Source organism: Choristoneura fumiferana, chromosome 7 (genome assembly GCF_025370935.1).
Source record: "Choristoneura fumiferana chromosome 7, NRCan_CFum_1, whole genome shotgun sequence".
In the NCBI taxonomy this organism is placed as follows: Eukaryota; Metazoa; Arthropoda; class Insecta; order Lepidoptera; family Tortricidae; genus Choristoneura; species Choristoneura fumiferana.
Genome location: NC_133478.1, coordinates 2956195 through 2970829, shown reverse-complemented (window position 1 = coordinate 2970829; position 14635 = coordinate 2956195). Strand labels below are relative to the sequence as shown.

The 14635-nt window shown below is 39.9% G+C and overlaps 1 protein-coding gene across 2 annotated transcripts in view; it reads left to right on the top strand.

The window, feature by feature from the left end:
- The window catches only part of LOC141429503 (uncharacterized), a 33844-nt gene that overhangs the window by 8925 nt on the left and 10284 nt on the right, over nt 1-14635 (top strand). The window contains exons 2-4 of one of the 2 annotated variants that reach the window (XM_074089830.1): nt 5543-5635; nt 13819-13881; nt 14300-14412. In XM_074089830.1, coding sequence (XP_073945931.1) covers nt 5543-5635; nt 13819-13881; nt 14300-14412 — 269 coding nt within the window. Of the gene's footprint in view, nt 1-5542; nt 5636-13818; nt 13882-14299; nt 14434-14635 lie in introns of both variants that reach the window. The other variant, XM_074089829.1, reaches the window with a different exon arrangement.

The window sequence follows — 14635 nt, the reverse complement described above, 5'->3', positions numbered from 1 at the left end:
AGAAAATTATAGGCGCGGAACATCCTTCGGCAATGCATCATACAGGAAATAAGTATGTTTACCACAATTGAAAAAAATGTGATCCAGGGTACCCTCATCAAGACCGCATTCGCATAGAGAGTTATCCCGTACTCTAATTTTTGATAAAAACACCGGAGTGCAGACATGACCTAGACGGAGTCGACAGATAGTAGAAGTGACCCATTTACTAGCAGAGCGGAAGTGATAAAACCAAGGTTTACGCGGAATTAATGGTTGAATGTTCCCGTAGTGTCGGCCTTTCTGGTGTCTGGAGAGGTTCCACATGTTCTGCCAGGAGCCCTTAAATCAGTTCGAGTGGACATCATTAGGTCCGGATGGTAAGATAGTCTTATAATCCTGACAACCAATTGTGATGGCCTCTTTTGCCCACATGTCCGCTCTTTCATTTCCCACTATGCCACAATGGCCCGGAATCCATACAAGAGTAACTTCTAGTCCTTTTTTTTCACATCGGTTTTAGAGCCTCTTTAATTTTCAAAATGATTGGAGTTTAGTTTTCATTTTAAAATGATTTCCTACTATTGCTTGTAGACAGCTTTTAGCATCAGAAAAATTAAGATTTTAGGAACGCTGTGTGATTCCGAGAATTTAATAGCCTCCAATTTGCGATGGATTCCCCAGTGAAAACAGATGACTGGGCTGGGCCTTTTTGAGTCAAAGCAATTTGGTATTTGGGAATCCATACTGCTGAACCTACAAAGCCATTGGGATCTATTTAGAGGCATCTGTGAAGATGTGTAGCCAATCCTGCCATTTTTCTATTTTTTTATTAATATGTTGTTGGCCGCTGGGCTATCCTTGTCAATGCCAAAATCAAGGATAACTTTTGGAGAATATATCAAAGACTCATAATCGGCCTCAAATATGGGGTTCATGTAGGTGGTATATAGCGGGACGAGAGGTTTTTTAATTTGGAATACGACACAATGTATCTTGGCGTTTCCTTATGTGTCCAATATGTGTTTTCAGACACTTCCAGGGAGAGAGCCTCTAGTCGGGGTATAAGAGGATGGTTGGATACGGAACATGCCCTAAAAAAAACGGTCTGCTAAGTACTGTCTGCGGAGGGAGAGAGGAGGATCTAAGCATTCTACCTGCATGGCATTTTTGGGTGAGGATTTCATTGCTCCCAGAGCAATACGTAGACACTTAGCTTGTATCAGGTCCAATTTTTTAAGTGCATTTTTATTGCAGGGTTCCACTACGAGTGAAGCATAGTCGATCTGGCTACGGATTATTGCATTATATAACAGTTTTTGGCAGTATGGGTGAGCGCCCCACCAGACTCCAGAAAGAGCCCGGAGACATTAATGCCCCTTTCGCATTTTCCGGTTATGTGCTCCAAATGGGGTACACCAGTCATTTTGGAATCCAGAAAAACACCAAGGAATTTAACAGAGTCCTTGCAGGGAATAACCTCATACTCATAGTTAATATCTATGTTCGGGATGGATCTGTTACGCGAGAAAGTTACAGTACAGCTTTTGGATGGTGACAAAGATAGCCCATGATCATCTAGCCAGACCTTTAGATATCTGAGTGCCTCATTTAATTTTGAAGAAGCCTCATCAAACGACTGTGTAACGTGTATAACGCTAAATCATCTGCATATTGGAGTATATTACAGAAGGGGGAGACAGATTGTTCAATATCATACGTATATAAATTATAAAGGAGGGGGGAGAGTACTGAGCCTTGGGGGAGTCCCTGCCATAGGGTAAGAGGAGTGTAGAAGCTATTGCCAGTTCGGATTTTAATTATTCTTCCCATAAACAACTTGCAGATAAAATGTACTATCCTCACAGGAATACTCAGCTGAAGCATTTTTGCTCTGAGCATAGGAAGAAGGACATTGTCATAGGCAGCAGAGACATCCAAGAAGCACCCTACAACATGGTGTTTTTTGGAGAGGGCTAGTCTAATGTCTGAAGTCAGTATGCTTAGGTTGTCTATGGTACTTTTCCCCTTACGGAATCCAAATTGTGTGTTGGCGAGTAAATTATTTTTTTCTACAAACCACTCCAACCTATTTTTAACTTAAATGCTCCAATATTTGCCTATTGTCGCGGAAAGGGCAATTGGGCGATAGGAGTTTGCTTCTTGTGGGTTTTTACATGATTTGAGGATTGGGATTACAATTTGGGTCTTCCATGCCTCGGGGATTTCACCAGACACAAAAACAGATTAAATAGATTTAGGAGGTGGTCTTTTGCAAAGCGACTTAGTTTACGGATGAAGATATACGGTATGCCGTCTTCTCCTGGTGAACTGTTACGGAGGCCGTCAAGTGCTAACTCAAGTTCATAGAATGTGAAGGGGCTGTCGAGAGGGCCTAGCCCGCTAGAGGGAGGAGATGGGTCTATGCAGGATTCCTCAGGAACTGATGGAGGGGCTAATTTATCTGCGAACTCTGCCAACCAGGAAGGGGGATTATGGGGGGATGGTCGATCGGGATCGAAGGAGCCTCTGAATTTTTTTATACTTTTCCATACCAGCGATGGGGGCGTTCTTGGATTGAGACTTTCACAAAATCCCTTCCATCCTTTCTTCTTCGCTTTTTTTAGGAGACGTTTAGTGCGAGCAGAGATTTTTTGGAAGTCAATAAAATCTTCAGAAAGACCGGAATCATTGTATTTACGTTCGGCGTTCTTTCTTTCTTTTATCGCCGCCGTGCATTCCGCATCCCACCAAGGAGGGGAAGGGATCTTGCTACTAGCCATTTTTTTCTTTGGGATGAATTTATCTGCAGCTTCTATCAGAACGGATTGGAAGTGGTTGTAGAGTTCAAGGGGGTTTAACAGGTTGGAGTCGAGCTCTTTTAGCCTTTTTTCTACATAAAAAGAGAAGTTTGGCCAATCTGCTTTATCCAATCTGTATTTAAGGAGGGGTTGGGGGGCGGGGGAAGGCTGAACAGAGGATGGTTGGGAAATGATAATAGGGAAATGATCACTTCCGTGTGATTGTCTCAGTACCTGATAGGATAGAAGACATGAGAGGTTGGGAGAGCAAGCAGACAAATCCAGAACTGAGTTGGGATTTTGTCCGGGGTATACCCGGTGAGTGGGAGAGCCGTCGTTAATAACTGAGACATTTATGTCATCAAATAGGTCCAAGAGGAAAGCGGAAAATGCGTCTGAGTGCGAAGAACCCCAAGACGTGTTGTGACTGTTGAAATCCCCTAGGATGAGGAGAGGGGGAGGGACCGAGAACAGGATGGTGGAAAGATCGGGTATTAATTTATATTAGGATGTGGGATATAGATGGATACAAAGTTGATTCCCATGACATTAGCCGCAACTGCGTTAATGTCATGTGAATGAGGAGGGAGGGGTATTGGGAGAAAGAGTAATCTCTTCTGATCAACAACGCACAACCAGCACGACCATCACCGCGGTCCTCCCGGAGGCATGAGAATCCCGGGATCCTGAAGCGGGAGTCCGGTCTCAACCATGTCTCCGAGATGGCCGCTACAGAAATGGAGTGCTCGTTGACGATTCTGACCAAATCAGGTTTTTTTGGGATAAGGCTACGGCAATTCCACTGAAGGAAATTGGCCTGGGGGCCATTGGAGAAGGATAGCATCTCGGCAAGTGAAATCATTAAGGGGGCAACGTCGGGCGGTAAACAATCGCTCCATTTAGCGATTATATTTGTAAGAAGTTTGAATAACAGTTCCATAAGGTCATCATTGGGCGTCTCAACTGGCGTCCGTCGTGACGATAGGGCATAACCATTTGGAAGTTGAGATTGTGGGGTCGAACGATATTTTTATGGGCTTGTCGATCATATCCGGGAGACAGGGGGGTTCTTGATCTAGCTTTACGGCTGACCGTCTTACGGTATGAAGTCGAGATGGGCGATTGGGGAGGGAAGGGAGGGGGACCAGAGGGGGGTGATTGCCGAGGAGGACTAGGGTCTGGGTCAAACATAACCTTGGCCACGTCCGCGTAAGGGCGGCGTACGGCAGGGAAGCGAGAGGAAGCTTCTTGATAAGAGATGCTGTGCTCTGACATTGCCAATTTGATGGACTTTTGTCTACAATATTCCGGGCAGCGTTGGTCTGTCGCGTAATGATGGCCTGAACAGTAGAGGCAAGTCACTTGCTCAGGAGCGATGTTGCATCCTTCACCAGGGTGTTTTTGTGCCACACTTGAAACAGGCGAGCATCGGAGCGGCACTGGGCCTGAATGTGGCCAAACCTCAGGCATTTTCGACATTGGATTGTTGGGAGAACGTATACTTCGACCTTCAGCGATGTAAAGAAAGCAAAGACTTTCTCAGGAAGTTTTTGACCTACGAAGGTCACCACAACAGTTTGAGTTGGGACCCAGGATGGAGGACCTCCCTCATTGGTTACTTTGCGTTGGAGGCGTCGGGCTTTGAGGATTTTGCCATGTCCGTCTTTAAGGTCAGTCGCGTCAACAAATTCTTCCATCGACCAGTCGACTGGTACGCCACGAATCAAACCCATACGGGAAACATTGTATGTTGGATGTGGGCTTTATATTTATTTCTGGACAAACAGGGGTTTCTAAGATGTTATTAGCATCCACAGCGGTCATAAATTCTACCGAGACACGGTTTCTGCCTACGGACTTTATACCATCTTTTTTAATATTTTGAATGTTATCTCTGAATAAAGCGAGGCCAACCTTTATAGGTTGAAGTGAGATGGCCGAGTTGCTAGACTCTGCGTCTCGGGAGATGTGTACAATAAATGGGCCACTGTCATAAATGCCGTATTTGCGGGAGTCCTCGTCTAAGTCAGGGTGTTTGTAAATGTTTGCTATAGATGCATTGTCGGCATCCGTTCCCTGCATCACCTTTTTCCCTTTCGGTTCAGAAGATGCGGACGGCGATTGTTCCAAGAAACTAAGGCTACGCTTTCGTGAAATATTTTGCGTGTCCATCTCAATCGATTTCATGGAGCTACCGCCGCCCGGATCCGGGGGCTCCTCGTTCCCCTCCATTACTTTGGCCCTTGGCCAACCGGACAGATAGGTTATTGAGTTAGATCAATATTATGTACTTATTAAACCACCACCAGAGAGTTAATTAGGAAGGAAAGTTATTTTAAAGGAAATATAACCTAAAAATTGAACAGACTCACTGCACGGCGCTTCTGTCAATCGGAGCAAAGTTTAGTGACAAGTAGTGTAGTGAGTTCCTAATATCGATAATTTAAATTGTCATTAATAAGGCGTATTATAAAGTTAATATCATGGACATGGATATGGATGATTATATCATGGACAGGGATTTTTGGAAATAATTCCGATCCGCATTAGCGATCCCTTCAAATAGACCCTACTCTGTTAAAAATAAAGTTGTGCTAAATACTTGTGATGTATAGATATCATTTAATATTATTGTAAATCTGTTTAAAAAAAAATACCTCGTTGAGTTAAAAAAGTTGTTGTGGTAAAATTTATTTCTGACATTCATAAGTGCTTGTTTTAGCCTAAATTGAATAAAGATATTTTGACTTTTGACTTTACAGGCCGGAAATCGCAGTCGCGTGCGTCGCGAGCGCGCGCGTCCGGCGTCGTTCCGGCTGCCGGCCGCCGATCCGGAGTCCAGGCCGGGAGACGAGGCGAGTGTCGTACTTTATTGTTAATACGGTCAAGGATTTTAATTCCTGAGCCACCATGGAATCTTTTCAAAGGAAAAGTCATTACGATTTTCCTTGTTAATTAATGCGATGTCACTATGACGTTTACTGTGAAATGGTTCCATGGTGGCCAATGAATTAAACTCTTTGACCGTACTATTATTGTTTTCGTTTTCATACTGTTTTACATACTGCTTCATACTGTTTTTCTGGTTATAGACAATAAGGTAAAGGAGTATAGCCTTTGCCTGCATGGTAACTTCATTTGTTATAATTGTTTAGTGTTTTCTTCTTTTTTTTGCCTTTTTTTTTTCTTTTTAAACGGAATATTGTGTCGGTCTTCACTTTAGTGAAATTGGTTTTATTTTAATGTATGATAAACAGATGGTCCCTAAGTGTTTAGTATTAAGTACTAAATTCCTTTTGATTAATTTGGAACGCAGTTTTAGAGATCGTCTATCTCTTTTACACGGCGTATATCGCTCTCGCTCTCTTCCTTTCAACATGGCTTCTTGTGCAAGTCCGCTCTCGTTTGTTTAATTCAACTAAATTCAATCTATACTTTGTTAACGCGAAATACTGAATAAAAAGTGTCAAAAAGTCAACCTGCATCTTTTAGTGCTTTAGTTTAGTGCCTATGGTTCAATAGAAGACAACAATTCCCAACATTAAATTTGGTCCACGAACGCCGGTTATTTTAGTGAAGTTGCGGGTAAAAACATTTTCGAGTTTGACAATCAAGAGGGTCGCGCGCTCCACAGACGCAAGTGACAGTGACAGCCAGCGCAGAGCGGAACGAAAAACGCGGGAACACGCACAAACGTCAACGTCAAAATACATAAACATTGTCAAGTGTCACCGTTCAAGTCGTCGAATTTTTACTACAACAAATTATAAATATAACTTCTTCAATCACCATTAAAAGTTCAAGAAACAGTTCATCAGTGCACAAAGTTAACAATACAATTCATATATCATGCCGGGGCCTGGAGGCAGTGTAGGTTCTACACAAGAGAAAATTGCAACACTCGTCAAGCAGCGAGGCTTAATAAAAGGAAAACTCACGCGACTTATAAACTATGTGAACAGTTTTGATCCAGAAACAGATGATGTCTGCGAGATAAAAGCTAGGAGCTCGGAACTGTCAACAATTATGGAAAACTTCGAGACTATTCAAGGTCAGATCGAGGAATATGACACAGCTGATGGTCAAGAGTTGATTCACGAAGAAGAGAGAAGTTCCATGGAAAGCAAATACTACACGATTAAAGGACATATGGAGAAGCTTCTAGAAGAATCGTCGGGTAACCTGTCCCAGCAATTCAGCAGCACTATCAACAATCCTCAAGACAGCGTCATATCTAAACCACGAGTGAAGCTACCGCAATTGGAGCTACCCGTGTTTGATGGGGCTCTAAAAGAATGGCCTACTTTCAAAAACCTATTTATGTGTGCCGTAAACAGTGCAAACATACCTATTTTACAAAAGTTTCAGTATCTGAAGTCTTCGTTGAAGGGAGAAGCAGCAGGACTAATAAGTTCGTTACTCATTTCTGAAGAGAATTATACTAAGGCTCTACAGATACTCACTACAAGGTACGAAAACAAAACAATTATAGTCAATCACCACTTAAAAAACTTCATCAACCATCCTACTATAACTAAAAATAATTTAAAGGAATACTTAGTTGTACTACAACAAAGTTTAGACTCACTTAAAGCATTGAGTATACCAGTGGAAACTTGGGATGTAGTCATTATTTTCCTTATTACTCAGAAACTTGACAACTCTTTGAGAGCAGCATGGGAAATTAATAGAAAAAACTCCACAATCCCTGAACTCAAAGAATTGTTAGACTTCTTAAACTTAAGAGTCACAGCCTATGAATTAATTAACGACAAGGTTATTATAGAAAGACCTCAACAGTCATATAAACCTATACAAAAAGTAACTCACGTGACTACTACTCCTACCAGTGTTATACCCAATATTCAGTGCAATATGTGTCAAGGTCAACATTATTTGTTCAAATGTCCTACTTTTCTAGAATATACTGTGCAAAAGCGCATTGATTTCATTAAATCACAAAATTTATGTTATAATTGTTTACAGCCTTTTACTAACAAACACAAATGCTCAAGAAAACGATGTTTTACTTGCAATGGCAAACATCATACAGTCATACATATGGAAAACCCTCCACGTAAGGTAAATACCTCCATGGTAACACACACATATACAAATCAAAGCTTAGAACAGATCCCTAGAATTTTGCAACCTCATTCATCTCAATTTCATACAAATACCCCTCAAGTTCATACAAATACCCCTACAAGCTTACAATCAAACATAATTATACCGCAGTCTTATTCTACACAAGACTCAACACATATAGATAAACATAACACAAATATGACGTCTACCTCTAAACAAGACTCAATACAGTACATACAAAACACACAATCAGATTCAAACAGAACACAATCAGCAGTGTTGTTCTCCAATGCTACAACTAATCACATACTACTATCCACAGCTCTGATCAAGATACAGGACTCAGCCGGTTGCTGGCACCAAGCAAGGGCACTCTTGGACTCGGGAAGTGAAGTAAATCTTGTTACTCACAGGCTAGCTCGCTCCTTACAATGTAAGTTTTTACTAGATAATCATATTATTCAAGGAGTAGGAGACTCAAGCAAGCAAACGCAATTGTGTATAAATACAAATATAGCATCAAATCATTCAGATTACAACATAAACTTAAAATTCATAGTGATGGATAACATTACAGTATCCCTGCCTCATAACTTCATAGATATATCATCATGGAACATTCCTAACAAACAATTAAAACAACTAGCAGATCCCAAATTTTACATACCAGCAGACATAGACATTCTCATTGGTGCTCAAGTTTTCTACTCATTATTATTGTCTGGACGTATTAGATTAGGTAATAAACATCCACAACTAATTAAGAGTGTGCTTGGCTGGATTATATCAGGTCCCTTGGTAGTTGACACTCCTAGTGTTAACAATATGCAAATTAGTCTACATTTATCAACTCAACCCATAGAGGATGTACTAGTTAAATTTTGGAACCAAGAGGAAATCACTTCAAAGTCAATACAAACCCCTGAAGAAAAATATTGTGAAAAACTATTTATGGACACTACATATTGTGAAAAACTATTTATGGACACTACATATCAACATAATAACGGTCATTTTACAGTAGAATTGCCAATCTTGCAGGACAGAATTAATGAATTAGGTAACTCATTCAACACAGCATACCGCTGTCTACTACAATTAGAAGCTAGATTTCAGAAAGATCCTGATTTATTCACAATTTATAAAAACTTTATTGACGAATATGTAGCATTAGGTCATGCAGAGTACATAAATAATTTTCAGCAATCAGACACACTTCCTTCATATTATTTACCTCATCATCCAGTCTTAAGACCACAAAGTAGAACCACAAAATTACGAGTTGTGTTCAATGCTAGTGCTAAAACATCTACAGGAACATCACTCAATGATATTTTACTAGAAGGTCCCAATATATATAATGATGTTCTTGATATAATAATTAAATTTAGAATGTACAAATATGTTTTTTCATGTGACATAATTAAAATGTTCCGGTGTATATTCATAAAGCCAGAACAGCGTTCACTACAGAGAATTTTATGGCGAGAGTCGAAGTCAGCTCCATTAAAGTGTCTACAGCTGTCGACTGTCACCTATGGCACCAAGTCTGCGCCATACTTAGCATGTCGCACTCTTAGACATTTAGCTGAACAAAACATACACAATTATCCTTTGGCAGCTAACGTAATCACCTCCAATTGCTACATGGACGACTGCCTCTCCGGAGCGGACACAATTGAAGGTGTCTGTGAAACCAGTAAACAATTGGTTGAGTTACTCGATAAAGGTGGTTTCAAGTTACATAAATGGACCACTAATAATTCAAATACCTTAGATTTTCTGCCAAAAGAACAGTTGTCTTGCAATTCAACTTATGACTTGTCACCCAACAATATAATTAAAACGCTTGGTTTACAATGGGTACCATCTGATGACACTCTTAAAATTTCTATACCAGACTTAAAAGAGATAAAATATACCAAACGAAATGTACTGTCTACAATTGCTCAAATCTTCGATCCACTAGGTATTCTAGCACCTACCACAATCATAGCTAAGATCTTAATGCAAGACATTTGGAAATTAAATATAGACTGGGATAAAATTATTTCTGAGGATCTGAAAAATACTTGGTTATCATTTCACAAAAATCTCAAATATTTACAAGACATATCCATACCTAGATATCATTTCTCAGACATTCCTAAAGAAATTACAATTATTGGATTTTGTGATTCATCACAAAAGGCTTATGGAGCATGCATATATTTTAGAGCAACTTATCTAAACAAACATACTACATGTTCACTAGGCATTGCTAAAACTAGAGTAGCACCATTAAAGACACAATCACTCCCACGTTTAGAGTTGTGTGGAGGTCTTTTACTTGCAAAACTGAAGGATAGAGTAGTTAAAGTATTAAGTAAATTTACAATCCATAGCATACACTTATTTACTGATTCTTCAATAGTACTGCACTGGATTAGATCCCCTTATAGAAAAGTACATACATATGTATCACATAGATTAATGGAAATCATAGAATTAACTGATGCAAAGTCATGGAATTACATAAATACAAAAGAAAATCCAGCGGATTGTCTAACTAGGGGCGTCTCTCCGCAGAACTTACAGCATCACACACTTTGGTGGAACGGGCCTAACTGGTTAGTAGAAGATCCAACAAAATGGCCAATTGCTAATCCTCCTACGGTTAGTGAAACTGACTATCCAGTAGAGTTAGGCAAATCTCAACCAGACCAATTGGTAGCAACAACTACTAAAGTATCACAGCCAGAATTAAATTTCTATGACATTTTTCATAATCATTCTAATTTCACTAGGCTGGTTAGAATAATGGCATATGTTCTTAGATTCATACATCACACAAAAAACAAGACAAAAACCACAAACAAGTCATTTATTATCATCAACTGATTGGAACAATGCACACAACCTCATTATAAGAATAATTCAACAAAAACGGTTTCCAAAAGAATACACAGAATTACATAATTTAAAATTGAGAAAATTACAGTCCACACACCCAAATACACATCCACACACACATACCCATCCACATACCCATCCACATACACACCCATACACAGACACACATATACACAAACAACACTTGTACACATTCAAAAATAGTCCACTTAGGAAACACAATCCATTTTTAGATGATAATAATGTAATTCGCATTGGAGGTCGCATACAGCATGCAAATATACCATACAATCAAGTGCACCCTATTATTCTTCCGTCAAAAGAGCATATTACCACGCTTATAATTGAACATTACCATTCGCGGTTACTGCACTCAGGTATCCAAAATACATTAGCCAACTTGAGACTTAGGTATTGGCCACTCAATGGGCGCAATGAGGTCAAAGGTGTTATACACAGATGCGTTCGCTGCGTGAGATTCAGAGCACAGGCCTGCGAGCAGCAGATGGCAAACTTACCGTCTCCAAGAGTTAACTTAGACCGTGCATTTACGCATGTAGGAGTAGACTTCAGTGGAGCTATTTACATTCGAAGTGCAATGACGCGCAATTGTAAATATGTAAAAGGGTACATATGTCTATTTGTATGTATGTCTAGCAAAGCATTACATCTAGAGTTAGTAACAGAATTGACCACTCAAGCATTTATTTGTGCACTTAAAAGATTCATTAGTAGAAGAGGTATATGTAGCGTTATTTATTCGGACAATGCTACTAATTTTAAAGGTGCATACAATGAGCTTAATGAGCTTTATAAAATGTTTCATAGTGAAAAATCGTACAGTCAGATTGGAAATTACTGTAACACAAATAATATTAATTGGAAGTTTACTATACCCCTAGCGAGCCACATGGGAGGTTTGTACGAGGCTGGCATAAAGTCGGTAAAAACTTTGTTAAAAAAACACCTATGTAATGTAAAATTAACGTATGAACTCTTGTACACAGTACTAGTTCAGATTGAAGGTATACTAAACTCTAGACCGATGTGTACTTTAACTGATGTGCCTAACGATATTGCTTGCCTCACACCAGCTCATTTTATCATAGGCGCACCAATCACCGATTTACCGGAGCCAAGTGTACTTAATGTACTAGAAAATAAATTGTCATTATACCAAAGGCTCACTCAGATTAAACAAAAATTTTGGTCACAATTTTATAAAAATTATTTATCAGAGCTACAGCCAAGAAGCAAGTGGTTGCAAATAAAGTCCAATTTAAATAAAGGTGACATAGTAATTTTGAAAGAAGAATGCACACCGCCTGCTTGCTGGCCGTTGGGAAAAATAGTCTCGGTAAATAAAAACAAACACGATAATTTGGTAAGATCCGTTGTAATTCGTACAGCAAAGGGCGAATATACTAGGCCCATTAACAAACTTGTATTATTACCAGTTAAGTAAATAAAGTTCTCAGTTAGTTAGGTTTAGTATAAATAAGTATTATTGCATACACAAAATATGTACGTACTAACTTTCGTTTAAGTTAATGTAACGTAACTTTAGTTTAAGTTCAAGCCTTTTAGGCATTTTAAAAATACTGTTGTTACTTATCACTTTTTCTAGTGGTGGAGGTTATTGTTAATACTTAATATGTTAGTGTATTAACTAACAGGGTTTCAAACATAGTTAGTAAATAAGTTACTTTCATAGCTTAAGGTTTGATGTCATGATGGCACAGTTATTATTAAAGTTCGGTTGTTGAGCAACAATAAAAAAAAAAAAAAAATTAAAAATAAGCAAGAAAGCTTAATTTAGAAAATAGTTGTATCTATCTATATGGTTTCTATAGAACCTGTTAATCTTTAGATGTTATGTAAAATTTCGCTCTACCATACTAATCTTTATGCTAAGTGAAATAATGTATTAAAAAAGAGCCCGAGAATGTTTAGTATTAAGTACTAAATTCCTTTTGATTAATTTGGAACGCAGTTTTAGAGATCGTCTATCTCTTTTACACGGCGTATATCGCTCTCGCTCTCTTCCTTTCAACATGGCTTCTTGTGCAAGTCCGCTCTCGTTTGTTTAATTCAACTAAATTCAATCTAGACTTTGTTAACGCGAAATACTGAATAAAAAGTGTCAAAAAGTCAACCTGCATCTTTTAGTGCTTTAGTTTAGTGCCTATGGTTCAATAGAAGACAACAATTCCCAACACTAAGGAAGAACAGCGCCGTTCGCAAGACCGGCAATTTTTGCCGATTCGGGACCATTTCGTGACATACAACTTTCTTAATTTTTAATACCTTTTTGTTGTGCTACGTTACTTTGTCACGAATCATCATCATCATCATCCCAGCCTATATACGTCCCACTGCTGGGCACAGGCCTCCTCTCAGAACAAGAGGGCTTGGGCCATAGTTCCCACGCGGCCCAGTGCGGATTGGGAACTTCGCACGCACCATTGAATCGCTTCGCTCGTTTGTGCAGGTTTCCTCACGATGTTTTCCTTCACCGCAAAGCTCGTGGTAAATTTCAAATGTAATTCCGCACATGAATTTCGAAAAACTCACAGGTGCGAGCCGGGTTCGAACCCACGACCCTCTGCTTGAGAGGCGATAGGTCAAACCATTAGGCCACCACGGTTTCGGCTTCGGCTTAGTCACGAATAAATGATTTCTATTTCTATTTTCTATTTCATACCATCATTTCATGTCAATGATTTTAAATGCTAACCTACCTAACTCTATATCTATAACTGAGATCCTAACTGTCGCAAAGTGGTCCAACGCTTGATCATACTTCGCACGTACGATGGCAGGGACAAATGGCATGTCGCACAGTCGTGCATCGCCTAATCGCATGTCGCAGAAACGAAACTTCGACCAGACTCGTGCCGCACTCCAGTAATAAACCCCGTTAATATCTGTAACAAAAAAAAACAATGAGTTGTAAAACGGGCCTTTAGCATCGTGAGTTGGACGGTTTATTTTTTTATTATTGTATTACTTTACTTATTATATTATAAGTGTATGGTCTGAACTATGTTTTGTTTAGGGCTTTGCTTGCGGTTGGGAGAATGGGTGGCGCGACCAGCCGAGGCGCTCCGCCAGTTCTAAGGTAACAAAACTAATTTATGTTTTCAGTTTCCTGAGTTAAAAAACCGGCTAAGAGCGTGTCGGACACGCCCGAAATAGGGTTCCGTAGCCATTACGAAAAAATTAAGTAATATTTTTCTAAGGATTTCGTTTTTCGTACGGAATATTCCAAGTTTAGGTATATTTTATACCTTAGGCTGCTATTTACTCTTTAACTACTAATAATTCTCAAGAAAACTTAACCGTTATAGTTTTCCTTGTAAGTTTGATATACTAACCCTGAATTTTTTCAAATTTTTAGGATATGTAGCCCATTTTGTCAAATTTACACCTACAACAAGAAAAAACGTGTCTAATATATTTTTTTACCCAGTAGCTAACTACAACATCATCAGAATTTGCAATGGACACCTTGAAATATGGTTACCGTTTGTGGGCAGGTGGCGGGCACGCAGGGCTCCGCGCAGTCGTCGCTGGAGTCGCTGGCGCGGTCGCCGGGCGCGCCGGACGTGTCGCTGCCGGACTGCCGGATCATCGCCAACCGGAACGCCAGGCAAGATGCTCCCCAGCCCAGGTAGACCGCGTCACGCTTACACCCCGCCCACTACTGCTTCTCGGATCGCGCTCGTGATTTGCACCACACCTCTCGCCTCTGCAAAGTGCGAGCGGGAGATCCGATAACCTCCCAAGATCGAACGAGAGGTTCGAATATGGGTTTTAGGCTGCCATTTAACCAGAGATGTGCGATGAATGTGTTTTTCATGAACCAATGCGTA